Below are 20,479 nucleotides of genomic sequence, written 5' to 3'. Positions count from 1 at the left end.
TTAAATTGTATTGTCATATCTAAAATAAATATTATAAATTTATATAATTATAATATAAAAAAAAATTTTAATATTAAAAATTTATTTTTTCTTTTATAAATATATAATAATTATGACTATAGAAAATATTATATAATAAATGATTTTTTTTTTGACTCAAATATTTTTTTTAACATTATTTACGAATATTATTTTATATTTTACTATTCAATGTACTTCAAGTTGTAAAAAACTTTTCAGTCAAACAAATACTGTATCAGTTCAAAAAACTGCAAATCTTTTTGGTGCTCATAATAAAAAAGTTGCTAATGAAATTACAGCTGTTAGACTACCAACATGTACATCAATGAAACCTGAAATTATCCAACCAGTTGAAATTACAAGAACAAAAAAAGAAGAAGAAATTGCTAAAGGTAATGTTTTTACCAAAAAAGACAATCACCCAACATTTGAAGATATCATTGATGACTGGGAACCATCAATTGAAGATATAAAGACAGTTGGAGCTGGTGGTCAAAAAAGTTGTGGAATAAATCAGAAATGGTTATTCAAACCACCTAAACCTGAAAATTCATATACAAAAAAAACTATGCCATTACAATCTTTAAAATCTGTCAATAAAAAAGTTAGTAATAATAATTCATCTAAAAAAGTTGGAACAAAAATTTCAGAAAAGGAGATTAATACTGATTGTAAACGACCACAACCTTCTAAATTTGCTAGAACATTAAGAGAAGAAGAAATTGCCAGAGGGGAACGTAAAACAGTTTCTGCAAAAGATGAACTTACACTTGAAGAGATATTAGATGATTGGGGATAAAATATAAATATTAGCAAAAAAATATACTTATAATAATTTTTAAATAATTAACATATTGATATAAATGTATGAAGCTGTATTATAATGAAACGTAAAATAACTTAAAAATAAACGTATTTATTTTAATGATTGTGTACTATAAATGGTATAAATTTTTTATTTTACAAAGTTAATAATTCTTTTATATTTTTTTATCTATTTACATTAACTAAAAATATTTCCTTAATTTAAAATTGTACAAGTTTCTGAAATAATTTGTTAAAAACGAAAGGAATTTTTTTATCTTTTTAATCAAAACGATAAATTTTAATTTAATCTAATTTATAATTGACTTTTATTTTTATCAGTTTTTACAACTTTAATTGATATTTTTTTATACAGAAAATAGTATTTATACTATAAGTATAACTTTTTTTAAAATCAGATTACAATAAGTTTATACTCAATTAATTGATTTTATCAAATTTAGATATTAATCATAAAAGTTTTAAAATAAAACTTTATTGAAAAAATTTTTGCTAGTTTTTTTTTTACATTCATTTTATCTATGGGTTCAATTTTCAAGGATATTATATTGTTTGTAATAAAAATGCAAGGCGAAAGTTAAGAATTAATGAAATTAAATAGTTTTTATATTTTTAATTAAAACTTTTTCTTGAATGACATTACTCTTATTAAATTATAAAAATATTTTTGTTAATTGATACAAATTAAGACAAAAAAAAACGATTAATAAATGAAACAATTTTAATTTTAATGTAAATAGAGAAATTATCTCAATGTTACTATAACTGAATTTTTATGAATAACTAATTTCTTGAAATTTTAGTTGTTCTTATTTTACAGTTGAACTTAAACATCAACTATTAATACATGTAGGAAAAAAAATAGCTATACTGTAAAGTTGATAAGAAATCACAGTTGTAAATAGATTAATAATTAAAAACTTTAAAATGCACTTATAAGCATATAACTTATGCATTATATCACAATAAAAAAATTTGTTTTTCTATCACATGTATGCTCATTTATCATTGCAAAAATTCAAAGAATATTTTTTTTACAATTTAAAAACTTTTTTTTAATAGTATACGATGTTGTTATCAGTATGTGTTAAACACTTTATATACGTTTATCATTTAAAGATTAAGAAAATACTTTATTTACTCATTTTAAAACTTTATTTTATTTTTTATTAAAAAAATTAGCAATTTATAACATTTTAATTTTGTTCTAAATTATGATAAAAAGAATATATTCAGTTATTGAAAGACTTTGTTAATTAAAATTATTTTAAACTTATTTTTGTCTTAATATTTCGAATTTTGTAAAAAGGAATAACAAAATTGTTAACTGTTAAGTTAGAAATGCCAGGATTAACTTTATTTTTTCTTTTAAAATCTTGAATTAACATATCTCTTAATAATTTTACAAAACATGATGAAGCTAAAATACATGTTGAGTTTGAAAAATAATTAACAAAATTTAAAATTCTCCATTCACTAAAGGTAAACATTTGAGCTATAATAATTTCTTTTATTTTAAGATTCGTAATTTAGTAAAACTTACAGTTCTTATCAACTAAAAAAATTACTGTACAAATTCCTTGAAAAATAAAGGGAAAAATAAATTGAATTATAACAAATATAAACAGTTCTTCATCTTTTTTCTTTAACAGTAAATTTCTGTAATTTATTACTTTACGTCTAATAGATATTTTATAAACAAAATAACTAAACAAAAAACTTAAAAAAGGTGCTACAAGATTTATAGAAAAAGTTGAAATTTTCATAATATTAACTAATGAATTACTTGTTTGTAAGCTAACGATACAAATAGTATCTAAACTTTCAAAACCATCTGATAAAATAAATGGTAACAATGCCATTAAAAAATTTGGTATTTCTACCAAGATTACAATAAAGGTCAAGAGAATTGTATTAATTGATTTTGTAAGAAAAGTATTGAAAAATCTAAAAATGCTTATAAAAAGCGGCATAACAAAGATGAAATTTGTACATATAGCTTTTAAACTTCTAAAAAGATTACAACTATAAACAAGTACTTTTTTATATGTTAAATAATGATATAAGTAAAACAAAACAAAAATTAAAGTAATAAACGATTCAAATATATAATTTGTTGTCAATACTAAAATAATATTTCGATGTGTTTTGTTATTCCATAATTTTTTGTATGTGAAAGATTTTATAAAAAAATATAAATTAATTGTTATTGTGATAAAAATTAATATTAAAAGTTCAATGGCACCAAAAAAATAACTTTTGTCTAAAGAAACAGTATTAGCATCTTCAACTTCATCTGGCATGATAAATAATCTTATCCAACAAATTATTTAATTTTAATAATTCATAAATATATTTCAAAATATAGTATTTTGATTTACCAAAAAGTATAAATATCCAGGAAGATAAAACTTATGTTTATTTAAATATTATTTATAACAAAAATTAGTTAGTATTATTTAAATACTGTGATAATTTTTTTGTAAATAGGGATTCAAATTAAGTATATCAACACAATTTATTAAAAATAATATATAAAAATTAGAAAATATTTGCAAAATAAATTTTGTAATCTCCTTTTGATGTTTAATTTGAAAAAAGTGTAAAATATTTTGTTGATATTTAGGTAAAGAGTATATAATTAACAATTAATTAACAAATTTCATAATGATAATTAATTCTCTTGTGATTTAATATCAATTATCTCAATTAGTTTTATGTTTTTTTTATCAAAGAACAACAAAAAGTTCATTTTATAAAATTATAAGCAAAATTCAACTAAGAATAATTATGCTTCATACAGTATGATACTCAATTTTATACTTTTAATATAGATTTTTTTTTATTAATGAATATTTTCATATAACATAACATCATATTAATCTTTTATCTCATAATTATAACAAAATAAGTTAATTTTTAATCTATATAAACTTATAATATAACAATTTTATAACAAAAAAAGGATAAAAATGTTTGTAAGATATTTTTTTTTTAAAAGGGACTTTCTCTTCAAAAGAAAAATTGGAAAAATATAAGCTCAATTTTAGTATTAAATATATCTCACTAATAGTAGTAGTAGTAGTGCCTACCAAAGTTTATCGATAAAGAAAGATAATTATTAACATAAATTTAAAAATTTTTACTTCCCTATCAATAATGAATAATGCTATATCTTGTTTACGTGGTATTCAAGTTAAATCTACTACTATTGAGATTATTCATGAACCAAAACAATTTTATGAAACTTTATGTGTTTGTTAAATGTTCTTTTTTGTTATTATTATTATTATTATTATTTTTTTAGAGATTGGCCTATGATGCTCAAAAACGAATAACTTTATCAACATTATATTTAGGAACAGGGAAGTTAGAAAGAGAATTTGTAAATAAAATATCTAGTAATAAAAATTTTTGTGATAACAAATTAAAAGTGAACTTCTTATGTGATTATCTACGAGGAACTAGAGGTGAACCGACAAATTCAGTAAGTATTTTAAAAGATTTACATAGTAAAGGAAATATCTATTTATATCATACACCAGATTTAAGAGGCCTAGCAAAAAAAGCTTTACCAGAAAGAGTAAATGAAATTGTTGGTGTACAGCACATGAAATTTTATGTCTTTGATGATGATATTATTATTTCTGGTGCAAATCTTTCACATGATTATTTCACTAATCGTCAAGATCGTTATTTATTAATCAAAAATTGTCCACAGTTAGCGGAGTATTTTGATGATTTAGTTCAGGCTGTTGGAACTTGTTCCTTCAAAGTACAAGCTGATGGTAATCTGAAACTAGATAATAATTGTTTAGTACATCCTTTTGATGGTGATATTAGAGATTTTAAAGCTATGTTTAATGGTAGAATAGAGACACTTCAAAATAAGTTAGAAGTTTTAGGTGAACTTTCCTCAAGTAATGGAAAAACATCAATATATCCATTATTTAATATGGGTACATATGGAATTAATGATGAAAGAAATTTTTTAGTTAATCTTTTTTCTGAAAAAGATTTAAATAGTCAATTAACTATAGCTAGTGGTTATTTTAATTTAACTGAACAATACATTGATCTTATAACAAATAATAAAAATAGATTAGTTAATGTTATTACAGCATCACCAAAAGCAAATGGATTTTTTAATGCTAGGGGATTATCTTCAAATATACCTTCACTTTATGTTCATGTAACTAAAGAACTTTTTGAAAAGATGAATGATAATATAAATATATATGAATATTTTAAAAAAGATTGGACATTTCATGGTAAAGGAATATGGTATAGTAATAAAAGTGATCAAATGATTACCGTTGTTGGTAGTTCTAATTTTGGTGAAAGAAGTTGTAAAAGGGATCTGGAAGCTCAATTATTACTAGTTACTTCAGATAATGAATTGAAAAAAAAATTATGTGATGAAAAAGATAATTTATTAAAAAATTGTAATCTCGTAACAAAAAATACTTTTTTTGAACCTGATCATATTGTACCATTATGGGTAAAATTTGCTTCCAAATTTATTAGGAATTTTTTTTAAAAATTTTTGTTTTTTAATATTTAATTTTTTTTTTTTTTTTAAATGAGTTTTAAAAACTCTAATTAAATATTTGTATTAAATTATATAATTTGTTTAATCTATATAATAATATTTTTAGTTCATTGATCTTAGTTATGTTAACTTGGATGGCAGCACGTCAGGCATCATTAGAAGCCTTATCACGTCAACAAACTGTAACACAAAATGTTTACCGTAGTGTACACAGAAATGAAAGAAATATTCCAACATTACGTAAAAAAAAAGTATCAGGAACATCTAGTGATGCTGTTTTAAATTTTAATAAACAACGCTCTTTACAAAAGATGAATCCTTATGAAAGAAGTGAAATTCTCAATAGAATTGGTGGTACATGTATAAGAAAACTTCATACAACATCAACAAAAATGAATGAAAAAGAAATGTTTAATATAAAAGAAATTATGAATGATCTTAATTTTAAACCTGTTTATAGATTTAATGGAATTTGGGTTGGGGCATTTTTAGCTAAAGCTAAATTAGCTCAAACTGTAGTTTCATTATTATTAATACCATATGCATCATATCAATTATCTACAGGATTTTATGATTTTAAATATTTCCTAATTATAACATTTATTTCATTACTAGCACCAATTTTTCTTTATATTTTTTCTAGATTTTATTCAAGAGTTATTGGAGTTATTTCAATGTCTGAATGTAATGAATATATAAGAGTTGGATATTTATCATTTTTTGGTACTAGAAAAAATAGATATATTAAAGTTGATGATATTGTACCTATATTTGATACATCATCAAAACCATCAAGAAATTTAATAGTTCCACTTTATCAAAACTCTAGAAAAGATCATCTTTATCTTGCTACAAAAAGTGTAGAAATTGTTGATGAAAAAAGAGCCTCTTCATTATTTGGTAGTTTGAAAATTTTTAATATTGATAAGAAATTAAAGTAAATTATATAATATTAATAATTTTTAAAATAAAAAAATAATAATAATAAATTTTTATACTAAATATTTAATTTTTTAGTACCATTAATACTGAATAATGATAAATAATTTTTTGTCTTTTTAATTATTTCTTTAACAACAATATTATTACCAACCAATATGTGTTTGTTGAGGAAGTGGTATATTTTGATCTCTGGTATTGTTGAAAGATTTTTGTGAATTTTTTAAACTCCTATTTAATGGATGATTTTTTTGAAAATTTCGTAATATTCTTGATATACTAAAAAAATAAATATTATTTTATATAATATTATTTATAAAAATAATAATAATAAAAACATACGTTGAAACACTTGGAGTATTCCCACTATCACATATATTATCCTCAACTAATTTATCTTTAATTTCCCAGGCAAAAATTCCAGGATCATTTGTTTTGAGGCGATGTATATAACCAACAACTTTTGGTGTGGCAACTCTTGGTTTGGAGCCACCTATAGTTCCTGGTAATATTGATCCTGATTCTGCAAAACGATTTAATATTTTTGACACACATCCATGAGATATTTTTAATTGTCTTGATATATCACATGGCCTTATACCAATTCTTGCTAAATCTACAATCTTCTTACGTATTTGTAATGGTAATGGACGACCATTTACAAATATTCCTCCTAACTGGTTCTTCTCACCATATTGTTCTATAAAATAGTTAAAAAAAAAAAAGTTTTATTAATTTTATACTATGTAGTTATATAAATAATATATATAGTAGAGAGAAAGATTCATTTTAATATTATAAGAATACGGTAGATATAAGATATATATATATATATATATAATATATAAATTTTTTTTTTAAATTACCTTGTTCTTGATCATTATTTTTACAATCTAATGATTGATCATAATATAAATTATTAAATGTTTCTTGTGAATTATTTTGAGAATCTATATTTGTATTATAAATATTTGTATTTTGATAATTTGTATTATTAGGAAAAATATTAGTATATAAATTTTGTTGAGGTGAATCTTGTAAAGAAAATGATAAATTTTGCATATGAATAGTTGCCTCCTGATAATAACTATTATTCCAGTCTTCTTTAGAGGATATTTCTGGATAAATATGAGGTACAGAAAATGTTTGATTATCATGATTATTATTAGTAATTAATGATGATGAATAAAATGGTAAATGTGTTGGTGGTGTACTAACACTAGAGGCATTTGAACTATTTGGTGATGGTGAATATTGTCCAATTGTAGAATCTTCCATATTATTTTTTTTTTTTATAAAAAAATATTATTAATATAATAATAATTCTTAATAAAGATGGAATGAAATATATTAATCTGTTAAATATTATTCAGTGGAATACTTTTGTCAAAGGTAGTGTTAGTTCCTGTTGAATGATAGTAAAAGAAATGATGATCTGTTTATGAATATAATGAAGCTTATAGGAAGTAATATCATCAATCTTTAATAAAACCGCCTTTTTGCCTTCTATGATGAGATATGTAGAATGATGATGTTTTTGGTATATATAACAATTTGATTATAATAGAAAGGCAAAATATATGATGAGGTAAAGATTGTTATTATTTTTAATACCACCCTATATTCTATTCTTGATTATAATACTACAAAAATTTTCTTTTTCTTTTACAAAAAAAAGGTGGAGTTAACTTGAGATGAAAAGAGATTTTGTCAATCATATATTATAAAAAAAAGCACTGTCTTCCTCTTTTGAGGTTAAAGATTAATACCACCTAACAATCAAATAAATATATATATATTATAAAATGTGTGATGTTTTGTTAATAGTAAAAGTGAAGAAGCTTACCGGAGGTCTGACCAATATATCAATTTAATTGTAGAAGAAAGTTTGTTTTCTCATATATGAAAAGAATTTACTTTACAAAATATTTTAATATACCTTTTAATATGGGAAATACAAAAATTTGATTGGTAGCAAATAAAAATGATTTAAAATTATTTTACTTTTATATTAAATATAATAAAAGCAGAATTGAAAAATTTATCATTATGATAAATAAATAGTGTTTCACTCGGGTAGGTAAAAAGATAATTTTATTTAGATCATACTTTACTTTATTTTATGTATAAAATATATAGACATTTTATTGAAGAGAAATTTTTTCACATATCTTTTTAAAAATTACTGAAATAAAATGATAAAAAAAAAACTTTAACGCCAATGGTGGAGGAACCTGTTTATGGGGTGGTAAAATATGGAGGATAGATAATGAAAAACTTTTTTTTTTGTTATAATTATAAAAATTATATATATATAAATATTTATATATATTCTCTTCTATTTCATCTTTTATAATTTTATATTTCTTCATATTTATTTTTTTTTTTTTTTTGAAATTTTAAATTAATGACAATTTTTGTGTCATTATTTTAAAATATTATCTTAACAACCTTTATATGTCTACAAAGTTATACATATATAAATAATTATTAATTGAAAGATGATAAGAATTAATTAACTTTCTAATAAAAAATTTTTTTATTATAATATTAAGTTTATAAAAAAGCATTACTATCTATTTATTTTTCCTCTAACGAATGACGTAAAAAAAAAAAAGATAATTTAACGACAAATTTTAATATATACTTCCATAAATCATTATAATAAAAAAATATCTAACTTTTAATAAAGTTAGATGTTAACAAAATAAATATATTTAAAAATGTGTTAACAATTATATTTTATATATACATTTTTTTTGTTATATACTTTGTTTTCTCTTTTTTTTTTGATGGTAGGTAATATAATACAAAAGACAAAAGCAAACGGAAGTTGAAACTTATTAATCTTAATTCTAAAACAAAGAATTTTTACCATCTAAAAGATATAAATTTAATCCAAATTCCTTTTAATCTTCTATAACTGATCATTTAAGGGTAAACTTTAAAAAGATCAAATCCAATAAATATTTACTCATTTATGGGAAAAGAACATTTAAAAGTACAAGAGGGTGTAAAAGATTTAACAAATTATAATGTATCATAAAGAAGTTACAATACACTTTATCATTTTTGAACCGAAACCAATTGAAAGAAGTATATCATTTATTATCTTTTCTCTTCAAAATATAACTAATAATAATAAAAATTTATTAATATAGATTAATTTTATTTTAATATAAAATAAGATATTACTTTTGAAGGTACAGTTAAAGCCAATCAAATTAACGCATAAGTGAAGTGTTTACATAAGTTATTAATAAGTAACTTTGTCTATCTAAATAAAAATAATTTATTAAGATGTTAAAAAGTTAGAAATATAATAAAGCATGACTAATCGCCTCGACAAAGGTTCATATTTAAATTTTTTTGCCATAACATAAGTATCATGTTTCTAAAAGAAGATTAATAAGATTATTAAAAGTACCTAAATCGGAAGTGACTTTGCTTTTAAAAATGATACAAAGTTTACGTAATATTTGATTTAACAATACTACTATCAACACATTTTCATTGAAAAGAAATTAAATGAATAAATTATTTAATTCATATTTAAAAAAATAAAAGCAGGGTCAAAGTGATTATATTTTATAATATAAATATAAAAAATTTTTTTTTTGTTAAAAATTTCATGGATGCTATATATATATGTATGTATATATTTATAAATACAATAATACACATTAAAAATATTATTATATTTTCATTTTATATAAGCTGATTATTTATTTTTTTTAAAATATGTCCTCACACTCTCTCTATCTTTTAAATTTTTTTTTTGTCTTATTTTCATTAGAGTAAACTTTTGGGATTGTTATAATAAAATTAAATATACAAATATATTTGTTGTTTTTAAATTTATAAAAAAAAAAGATGACCTTGGAATGAGAAGAGAGAAGTCAAAAGTTATATATCTTCTAAATAAATATAATTTTATATAATTAAATAGCCAAATTATGGAAAGATACTGATTACCTATTGGAGCGTTAAAAAATTTTTATAAATATTCTTCATATAATTTTCTTATTTATGAAACTTTCTTTATCTTTATTTATTTATTATAATTATTAACACATATATTGATATATATATATATAATTATTTATTTATTATAATATTGTTTCTAGTAATGATTATACTAAAATAAGATGTTAATAAAATTATGGAGTATATTAATATGTTTTCATTTTTATGTGTATTGTAGTGAAGAAAATGAAACAATTATTAATATTGATGAGACAATTCAACGTGTTAAAAGTCAATATAGATATAAAAATTCACTTTTATTACATTCAAAATATGTTATACCAATTATAAGAAAACGTAATTATGATGAAAAGGTACAACCACTTTTTTATGCTAACAAAACATTAGAAGTTAAAATGGGTGTACAAATAATGAGTCTTTCTAATTTTCAATTAGATTCTATGGTATGTTTTTTTTTTTTTAAAAAATAATAATATATAAAATATATATTTTTTTTATTATAATAGGATTTTAATATGGATGTCTGGTTTCGATTAGCATGGTATGACCCACGACTTACTCATGATTATGAACTTCCAATATTAATTAATGATTATCATGTTTTAAAACAAATTTGGAAACCAGATCCATTTATATTAAATGTTAGAGATGCTAAATTTCATCTTATATCATATCAACATTCTTATGCAATTCTTTTCCAAGATGGTGTTGTATTTTATGAAGTACATATTAAAGCAACACCTTCATGTCAATTAGTTTTATGTAAATATCCACATGATAGTCAACAATGTAGTTTAAAAATATCATCTATTGGTTATAATAATGATTCATTACATTTAACATGGTTTAGTAAAGCATCAGAAGCTGTTAAGGTTGATGAAAATGTACAATTACCTGATTTTTATTTAAAATCTCATATATTTAGTAAATGTGATGGTTCAAGAAAAACTGGGAATTATTCATGTATTGAGGTTAAATTTAATTTAAAGAGAAATTTAGGATATCATATAGCTCAAACATATATACCAGTAGCAATGTGTGTTATATTTTCATGGATATCTGTTTGGTTACCGGAAGAGTTTATTGAAGGTAGAATATTTGTTGCATTAACTGTTTTTTTAACATTATCAGCTGAAAGTACAAGTGCTAAAGAAATACTACCAAGAGTTGGATATATTAAAGCTATTGATATATGGTTTGGAATACTTTGCACATTTGTATTTATGACAGTCATCCAAGCTATTATTGTAATTTCACTTGAATTTAGTTCTAGATCATTGGTAAAAAAATTTTTTTTTCACTTTTTTTTATAATTAATATATATATTTTTTTTTCTTTGTAGAGAGATAAATTATTATCTGAACATACTTATCATGATAACCAACATCGTTACAAAATAGCAAGAAAATGTGTTTGTTATCATAGGATGGCACTTAAATTGGATATAATATGTAGAATAGCTTATCCAGTTATTTTTTTAATATTCTTATTTATATATTTTTTTATAGTTATTGAAGGAAAAGATAACAAATGTCTTATATAAATATTTATCTTTTATTAAAAAAAAATTTTTTTTTCTTTTACATTATTCTGATATTATCATATTTACCTTATCTTATTGTAAAAAAAAAATTTGATTATTATCTTCATCATCTGTTATATATTAAATGGTTAAACTATATATACATATATATATATATTGAATTCATAATAAAATAGGAAGAAATGTAAATTCTATCAAAAAATTTAACAATATTTTATAATATTAAAATAAGTTTCTAGTTTCTATAAAAGTTTTATTAAATAGGTTTTTTTTTCCCCCTTATTTACTCTTCTATCAATATATATTGATAAAAGATGTGTTAAATAAATATTAAGCTGTCCTTCAAAATCCTACAATCTTATGTATCAGTCGATTATTACTAAAAATCATTATTCATTTTTAAAAAGGTTGAATTCTTTTTTAAATATACATATTATTATTATTTTTTTTTTTTACAACTTATATATATATTTTAAATAAAAAAAAAAATATATATAGGTAACCTATGTAAACTTCCTTTCTTAACAACATGTCTTTTTCTTATTTTTAATGCTCTTACATATCTTTTTAACTTATCTTAACTTTATTACTACGACATTACAATAAAGATTTCTACCAGTTTACAATCCGGTTAACGATTATTATTTCTTTTCCTTTTATAATTTGATAAGAAAATTAGATTTACTTTTGAAAAGTATCTATTTTTGATAATTATCTTTTAAATTTTAATACCTCTAAATATTTTATCATTTATATTTAATTTTAAAATGTTTAATTAATTCGTTTAAATATTTATATTATTAAAAATTTTTATTTCTTCTTTATATCAATGACATATATTTTATATCATATATCATTGACAAAAGAATCATCGTAGTAATTATACACTGTTTCATTATTCTATTCATGATGACAAATGTATTATAAATTTAAAAGCTTTCCGTAAACACTTACTTTTTTTTTATCTAGTACAATTGTATTGTCCTTATCAATGATAAAAAAAAAAGGTAAAGTTAGATGAATAGATCAAGAACTTATTTTTATGTAATTGATAAATATATGACTAGAAATTTTATATTAAAAAATGTATGATTAATAAAGGCTTATGTATTATGAGTAATAAACATTAAAAGTTTTTTTTTTTTAATATATAAAAAATAAGTTTATTTTAAATTGACTTATTAATTTATTTAGTAATTACCCATATATAATATGTTATTAATTTTACTATATAACTATTTTATTAATATATAAAAATCGATGAGTAGAAAAAAAAATGTAAACTATTTAAAATCATTTAATATATATAAATTATCAATTAAGTGAAATTTTTATATTTTTGTTAAAGTATATGCGTAAGAAATAAGTAGAAAATTTTATTTTGCTTAAATATTTTATGAATAACCCTCTAATTAAAGCACAATTATCTAAAAATATTACAAATTTTAATCTTTTTATAAAATCATCAATAATATAAAAGTTAATTTTTTTTAGTATCATAAAAATCTTTTATCATTATTCACAACCCTTATATAGTAGTTAGGGATTAAATTTTGATGATATTTTTTACTATATTTTACTATTATCATTTATCTTTGTACCACATCCGCCCTCTAAAAAAATAAAAATTATTTTTAATGAAACAATTTATAAAATATATTTATATTTACATTATTATAATGTAATGTGATTACATAAAACTTTTTAAAAATATAAAAAAAAATTTATTGATATTTTTTTTATAGTAAACTATATTTTGGTTCTTTATTCATAATAAAAAAATTTATATGAAATTAAAAGAATTGACAAATTTTATAAAAATTAATTTATATTTACATATACTATATAACTTTATTTGAAAAAATAGCATAAAATTTATCTTCAAAATCACACTTGCATTTTAATTTGTTTTTAAAAAATATCAATTGTCATTCAAATTTAAAAATTTATAAAATAATTTTATTTATTTCTTATCAAACTATATTATCCTTCTTTTACATCATCAATCTTTCTTTTTTATTTTCTATTGAATTTATAATTTGATATATAAAATATGTATATATTTTTCTTTTATATTAAGTTTTAATTTTAAATGTTAATAAAAATTTTTTACTTTTATTTAATTTAACAAAATTTGAATATGAAAAAAAAAATATTATATCTTTTTACATAAAAATCTCATGCTCAACTCAAATATACATAGTTAAAATGATTTTTGATATATCACAATTATTATGAATTAAATATATAATCTAAAATATTTATAAGCTGATTTATTACATGTATTGCTCTAATTATTCTTTTGTAAAAATTACATAATTACACTTTTAATTAATTTTTATTTTATAGATTATTATTTTTATTAATATAAATAATAATATAATATCTTTGATGAAGTTATTAATTAATCATGACTAAAGTTTGCCGTCCATCTGACCAAATTTTGACAAAATTTAAAGGAGATTATCCTTTGACTGTTCAAAATATGTCAGCTATCAAAAGAAAACATACCCATAAAAGTAAGTTATTATTATTATTATTATATAAATATATTTTTGACTTTTTATAAATTGATTAAAAAATTATTCACTTATATATTTTAATAAACATTTTCATCATCATGATTTGTAAAGACACTTATTTATAATATTACTACTATTATATTATTATTATATTATTATTATAAATAATAGTTATAAAAATATTTTTTTTATATATAACACATTGATAAATTGTATTATTATTACTTCATCTATTTTATAAAAATTTGTTTTTTTTTTACCTTCTATATAACAATTGAAACGCCATTACTTTTTATTGTATTACTCTTTTATTTTTTAATTTAACTATTGAAAACATACAATATATATATATATTTTTAAATATATTTAATTTCAATTTATCAGTTTTTCATTTTTAATTTAAGTATATCTTCTACTATATATATAAAGATTATTTCTTTCTTTTTACAATGAAATATTATCATGTGCCAAATAGGCAGGGAAATATGTTATAACTAGAGATTTTAGAGTAAAGCTTATCTTTTATCATATATCATCCAAAAATAGGTTTTTATTCTTGTGAAGAGTTGTTTATTCACAATAACGATTGTCTTTTTTCTTCAAACTTTATCTTCAGTATTATTATATTAACTCTATCTCTACAATATTTTTCTATATATATATAAATAAAATACCGGCACGAAAAAGTACATACATACTTGCGCAAAAGATTTTATTTTCTCATCTATAAATTGATTTTTTTTTATTAGTATAAGAAAAAAAATATATATATATATATAATTTTTCTACACAACACAGGAGGCATATATATATATTAATATATATGTATGTATATATATATTATTTTGTATAAATAAAACACATAATACAACATATATTCATTTAAACTTCTAAGAAAATGGAAAATTTGACAAAATTAAAAAGTCCAAGATTACATTCTGTCTCACCATTCAGACAATTTCTTTCTGAAACTAAAAGAAGATCTGTTAGTTTAGCTAGAGATTCAAATAATCCTTTAAAAATGTCCTTAGGTGGTGGTGGAAGAACAAGTAGAATTGAAAAGAATTTAAAAAAAAGTAATACAAAAAAAAATTTATATTCTGTAATCTATCTTTTTATTTGTTTGTAATGTTATTTGATTTCTGTTATCTTTTAAATTTATCATCTTTTTTTTTTGACTTTCTATTGAGAAAAAAAACATTATTTCCTGATTACTATTTGTTAAGTTTGCGTAAACTTATACTAATTTTTTTTTCTATTGTATAGTATTATTTTAAATTTTTTTTTTTTCTAGAAAATAATTATAATGACAGTAGCAGTATAATGAGTCAAAATAATTTATCGCAATCTTGTAATTTTTTAGTTACGGGTGAAACATTATGGAAAAAAATGGGTACACAATTTGAAAATGTATGTTTATATTTATAATTATCTTTTCTTTTATTTTGTTTTTTTTTTTGAATATAAGGATTAATTATTTACTAAATTTTCTAGATATCATATTTAGGATCATCAAAAATTAATGATCCTGTTAGTGAATCAGAGATGCATCAGATAATGCATACTTTAAATTGTGAACAACAACATTCCACTGTACAAATTGTATTAACTGTTCCACATTTCTCCACAGGAATTGTTCATTTATTGGACTCTGAAAGTGGTTCAGAAATAATGTCGTTTTCTATTCATAGGATCAGGCTATGTAGTAGAGGACATATCTCCACAACAGAAAGTGAATGTTTTGCTTTAAGTTATGATAATTACAATTCAGGACAATATTCATATCAATGTCATGTATTTAGATCTAATAAACCAGAGGGTGCCGCAAAAATTTTATTTGCCTTTAGTAATACTTTCAATAATATACCACCTAATCCATTAAAAGGTTTCAATATTACTTCATCATTAGAATTAGAAATAACAAAAAAACATTCAGATGATATATATGAAGAATATGAATTTGAAAGTTTTTTTGATATATGTGAAGATGATGGTAATGGTGGTTTTCAAGCATGTCCACAAGAAAAGAATTGTTTTAGACTTCGAAGAGATAGAATAAAACGAATAATGATTGTTATAAAACAAACAAAGGGTCCTAAGTTTATTAAAATAAAAAGTTGTTTTGGTTTATTATTAGCAGCAGGTAGAAATTTAAAGGGTAGTGATATGCAATTGATGGATATATTATCATTGGGACCAGTACCACAAAATAAACATATATATGTTATTGAAGGTCTTTGGAATCCATCAACAGAAAATTTCGAAGTTCTTAATACTGAAACACCCAGAGAAACAAGAGTTTTCATGACTGTTTGTGCTGATGTAGTAATTGATGGTATTGGAGATTCAATAAGATTTTATGTAGAATGTAAAGCACGTATTTATCATCAACATGAAAGATTTTGTTCAGTTATAAGAACCCCAATTGTTGAAAGGTATTTTTTAAAAACAACTGTAAGTTTTTATTAACTAGAAAAAAAAAAGTTGTTTTCTGGGAGATTTATTTTAGTTAATTTTATTAATCAAAATATTATTTAAAATAGATGTGTAGTATATAACAATTAAATTGTTATGAAGTTGTGTTTATTTTAAGATTATACATCAATAAATGTATTCTACAAAATGATAAAAATTTTATCAAATAGTAACTTTTATTTTATAATAGTTTATAAGCAACTTTTAAATGGTAATATTATATGTATATTAAATTTTTTATTTGAACATCTGAATTTAAATTTTAAATAGGAAAATATAAGTTAAATACGATAACAAATAGACAAAATTTTCATATGCTCGCGTATATGTAGTCAGAGGAAAAAATTTAACAAAATATTCTTTATTCAATAAACGAAAAATGTGTCTATAAAGTATTTTTTTTTCTCTTCTTAGAATTAAAAATAACAAAACTTTCTATTAAAACTCAAAGCTAACAAATAATATAATGAGTATTTGTTTATTTGATTTTAATGGTTAATTTTATCTGAATATTGTTATTTTTTTATACTGATTTTTTGTTGACAAAGATACATACATAATTTTTTAGCTCCTAATCAATAAAGTACCATTGTTTAAATTAAAATAAATTATTTTATATATAATTATATTTATTTAACATTTTTAACTGATATTTAGTACTAATAAAAACATTTATCATATGAGTAATAAAACCATGTCATATTAGTTAAAAAAAATATAGATGGATATTGTTTCTGATATATGCGTATATGAATATCAATTATATATTTATCCTTTTTGTTTTTTTTTTTAACTAATGATTGTTAGTAGTATTTGTATCATAACACAATTATTTTTATTCAATAGAAGTAGAATAAATTATGTTACTTAGTTTTATATTAAAAATATTTACATGATAGAAATAATAATATTTTATTTTTAGATAGATAAAAATCAAAGAATTGAAATCATGAATAATAGCAAAGAAAAAAACGGTACATCCATAGATGAAAATATTCCACCTTCAGAAGAGACAACCAGTCAAATTGATTCTGGTATTAACAAAAGTAATAATTTAATGAAAGTTATTAATTTTGAATCAACAACTGAAAGAGATAGAACCTTAAGAAGGCAGGCTGAAGGTAAATTTCAACAAGAGATGCCTACACAATTAATACATCCTGCTGATGCTGATGATTCTGGTATATTTTTTTTATTTTAATTTTTATTAATCTTTTAATAACATTGTTATTATAGATCATGATGAACCATTATTATCTGGTAGTGGTCACGTGAATCAAGAATGTTCTGAAGAATTGTTAGAAGAATGGAATGAAATTCTTGATAAGTGGGAATTAGATTTAGATAATAAACCAGAAAAATTAGATATGTTGATGAGGAATGGTGTTCCAGATGTTGTTCGTGGTAAAGTATGGCAATATATTACTAAAGTTCCATTAACACCAGAATTATCTACTAAATATTTTGAATTAATTGAAAAACCATGCCCATGTGATTCAGTAATTTTACGTGATATACATAGAACATTTCCAGCACATGAATATTTTAAAGAACCTGATGGTCCTGGACAACAAGCATTATATAAAATATCTAAAGCTTATGCTTTATATGATGAAGAAGTATCATATTGCCAAGGATTATCATTTTTGGCTGCAAGTTTAATTTTACACATGGATGAAGATAAGGCATTTTCAGTATTAGTAAAAATTATGTTTGATTATGGATTACGCGATCTCTTTAAATTAGGATTTGATGCACTTCAATTACGTTTTTATCAACTTCAAAGACTTCTTCAAGATAATTTACCAAATTTAAATAAATTTTTAAATGATATTGGTATTGAAACACATATGTATGCATCACAATGGTTTTTAACAATGTTTACAGCCAAATTTCCCCTTCAAATGGTTTTTTATATTGTTGATTTATTTTTATTTGAGGTAGGGAATTAGAAATATTTTATGTAATTTTTTGATTGTTTTAGGGAATTGATACAATATTTCATATTTCATTTGCATTGTTAAATGATTCAGAGAGTGATCTAATGCAACTAGATTTTGATGGAGTTTTAACCTATTTTCGTGTAACATTACCAAGAAAATATAGAACAGAGGAAAGTGCTAAAGCTTTAATACACCAGGCAATTAAAATGAAGGTAATTTTTTTTTAAATATTAGTTTATTATTATCTATATTATATATTATTTTAAGGTTAAAAGTGAAAAACTTATTGCATATGAAATGGAGTATAGAGATATTCAACAAAAAGAATTAGAATTATTAAATCCTGAACAAAGATTAGAAAAAGAAAATTTAAAACTTCATGAAAGAGTTAGAAGATTAGATTGTGAAAACGATGACTTGGCAAGAGAATTAGTCACCAGTAAAATAGAACTTCGTCATAAATTAGATGCTGCTGAAGATCAAATTGAAAGATATCAAACAACAATTGAAAAATTAACTAGACAAAATAGAGATTTAGAAGATGAGAATAAAAGTTTTAGTGAAGAATTTTTGATGGTTAAGGAAACTTGTCGACGTGAAATGGATCGATTAGAAAAAGAATATCAAAAACATAAAAAAATATCACAAGATTATAAAGAGATTTGTAGTAAAATGGATAAACAGCTGAATAAACAAAAAGATGAATTTAAAATTTTAAAAAAGACTATTTCAAATAAAATATCAAATTGTTCAACATGCTCATTTCTACTTGAAGATGAACTTTTAGACTCTCCGAGAACATCAAAACGAAGCTCACCTACAACAGATGAAAATTGTGGAATTAAGATGATAGAAATGAGAGATAAAATTGATGAACAAGATGAAAGAATAAAACAATTAGAATTAGAATTGGCACAAACAAAATTAGCACTTGTTGAAGCACAATGTCAGAATCAAGATTTAACACATCAAATGAGTACAAGCATAGTTAATACAACTGAAAGTAGTAGTAAACCAGCATGGTTAAAGAAGACAATTATTTCATTCAAAGAAGCTAAAGTTTCACTAAATAAAAATCAACATTCACAAGAAGTAAAAAGCTAAATTCCTACTTTATATATGTGCAATAGAAATTAGCATTTTAATAAATATACGTTCATAATTTCACTAACTAAATCTTATTCTTTTAATAATATTTATAAAGGGCCTATTTTGGCTTTAAATTTTTGTATCAATTTGTTTATAATAAATTGTTTATAATAAATTGTTTTTCCCAATACATTTTAATTGATGTTTGGGACTAGTCAATGACTTCTCCAATGTCGATCACAAAGTCCATATTCATAGAACTCAACACAGAGGCAACTGGTAATGAAAACAAAAACATGTTAATGTACCAAAAGAAACTGTACTTTAATTGAATTCATGCAAAGAAAAATTATACGAAGGTACTTTTTCACTTCGATGGAAACTGTTTTTTTTTCTCCTCCTTCTTATATTTATACTTATCTTCTGTAGATAGTAAACAGCTACATCTTGCAGTAATTAAAAAAAATCATTCTTAATTTTGTGCTTTTGCTTTCACAAAAATCTTCAAAACAAATTTTAATATTTCCCTTGAGGTGTCTTGATGCTTTTTATTTTTCCATTCTACAATTTTTTAATTATCAGA

The 20,479-nt window shown here is 21.3% G+C and overlaps 6 protein-coding genes across 6 annotated transcripts; 5 read left to right on the top strand and 1 right to left on the bottom strand.

Annotated features, from left to right (window-relative positions):
* Window positions 1-139: 139 nt before the first annotated feature.
* SRAE_2000395100 (Hypothetical protein) lies at window positions 140-820 on the top strand (the record flags this gene model as incomplete). Its single annotated transcript, XM_024642762.1, has 2 exons — window positions 140-413; window positions 456-820. The coding sequence occupies 2 exons, from the start codon at window positions 140-142 to the stop codon at window positions 818-820; spliced, it is 639 nt and encodes a 212-aa protein (XP_024508501.1).
* A 3,185-nt stretch (window positions 821-4,005) lies between these two features.
* Window positions 4,006-5,386, top strand: SRAE_2000395000 (CDP-diacylglycerol--glycerol-3-phosphate 3-phosphatidyltransferase, mitochondrial; the record flags this gene model as incomplete). The annotated part of the gene is made up of 2 exons (XM_024642761.1): window positions 4,006-4,101; window positions 4,154-5,386. 2 exons carry the CDS (start codon window positions 4,006-4,008, stop codon window positions 5,384-5,386), a joined length of 1,329 nt encoding a protein of 442 aa, XP_024508500.1.
* A 134-nt stretch (window positions 5,387-5,520) lies between these two features.
* On the top strand, window positions 5,521-6,339 carry SRAE_2000394900 (Transmembrane protein 186; the record flags this gene model as incomplete). The annotated part of the gene is made up of 1 exon (XM_024642760.1): window positions 5,521-6,339. One exon carries the CDS (start codon window positions 5,521-5,523, stop codon window positions 6,337-6,339), a length of 819 nt encoding a protein of 272 aa, XP_024508499.1.
* A 144-nt stretch (window positions 6,340-6,483) lies between these two features.
* SRAE_2000394800 (Paired box pox-meso protein) lies at window positions 6,484-7,615 on the bottom strand (the record flags this gene model as incomplete). The annotated part of the gene is made up of 3 exons (XM_024642759.1): window positions 6,484-6,616; window positions 6,680-7,037; window positions 7,204-7,615. The coding sequence occupies 3 exons, from the start codon at window positions 7,613-7,615 to the stop codon at window positions 6,484-6,486; spliced, it is 903 nt and encodes a 300-aa protein (XP_024508498.1).
* A 2,870-nt stretch (window positions 7,616-10,485) lies between these two features.
* On the top strand, window positions 10,486-11,867 carry SRAE_2000394700 (Gamma-aminobutyric acid A receptor/Glycine receptor alpha family and Neurotransmitter-gated ion-channel transmembrane domain and Neurotransmitter-gated ion-channel family and Neurotransmitter-gated ion-channel ligand-binding domain-containing protein; the record flags this gene model as incomplete). Its single annotated transcript, XM_024642758.1, has 4 exons — window positions 10,486-10,767; window positions 10,831-11,413; window positions 11,456-11,604; window positions 11,667-11,867. The coding sequence occupies 4 exons, from the start codon at window positions 10,486-10,488 to the stop codon at window positions 11,865-11,867; spliced, it is 1,215 nt and encodes a 404-aa protein (XP_024508497.1).
* Window positions 11,868-14,277: 2,410 nt separating this feature from the next.
* On the top strand, window positions 14,278-19,911 carry SRAE_2000394600 (Rab-GTPase-TBC domain and PTB/PI domain and Pleckstrin homology-like domain and Kinesin-like domain-containing protein; the record flags this gene model as incomplete). Its single annotated transcript, XM_024642757.1, has 7 exons — window positions 14,278-14,386; window positions 15,684-15,799; window positions 15,884-16,843; window positions 17,787-18,045; window positions 18,101-18,804; window positions 18,849-19,019; window positions 19,075-19,911. 7 exons carry the CDS (start codon window positions 14,278-14,280, stop codon window positions 19,909-19,911), a joined length of 3,156 nt encoding a protein of 1,051 aa, XP_024508496.1.
* Window positions 19,912-20,479: the final 568 nt, after the last annotated feature.

This window comes from Strongyloides ratti, assembly GCF_001040885.1.
Source record: "Strongyloides ratti genome assembly S_ratti_ED321, chromosome : 2".
NCBI classification, from domain to species: Eukaryota; Metazoa; Nematoda; class Chromadorea; order Rhabditida; family Strongyloididae; genus Strongyloides; species Strongyloides ratti.
The sequence above is the reverse complement of the archived record's forward strand: the minus strand, read 5'-3'. Positions and strand labels throughout refer to the sequence as shown.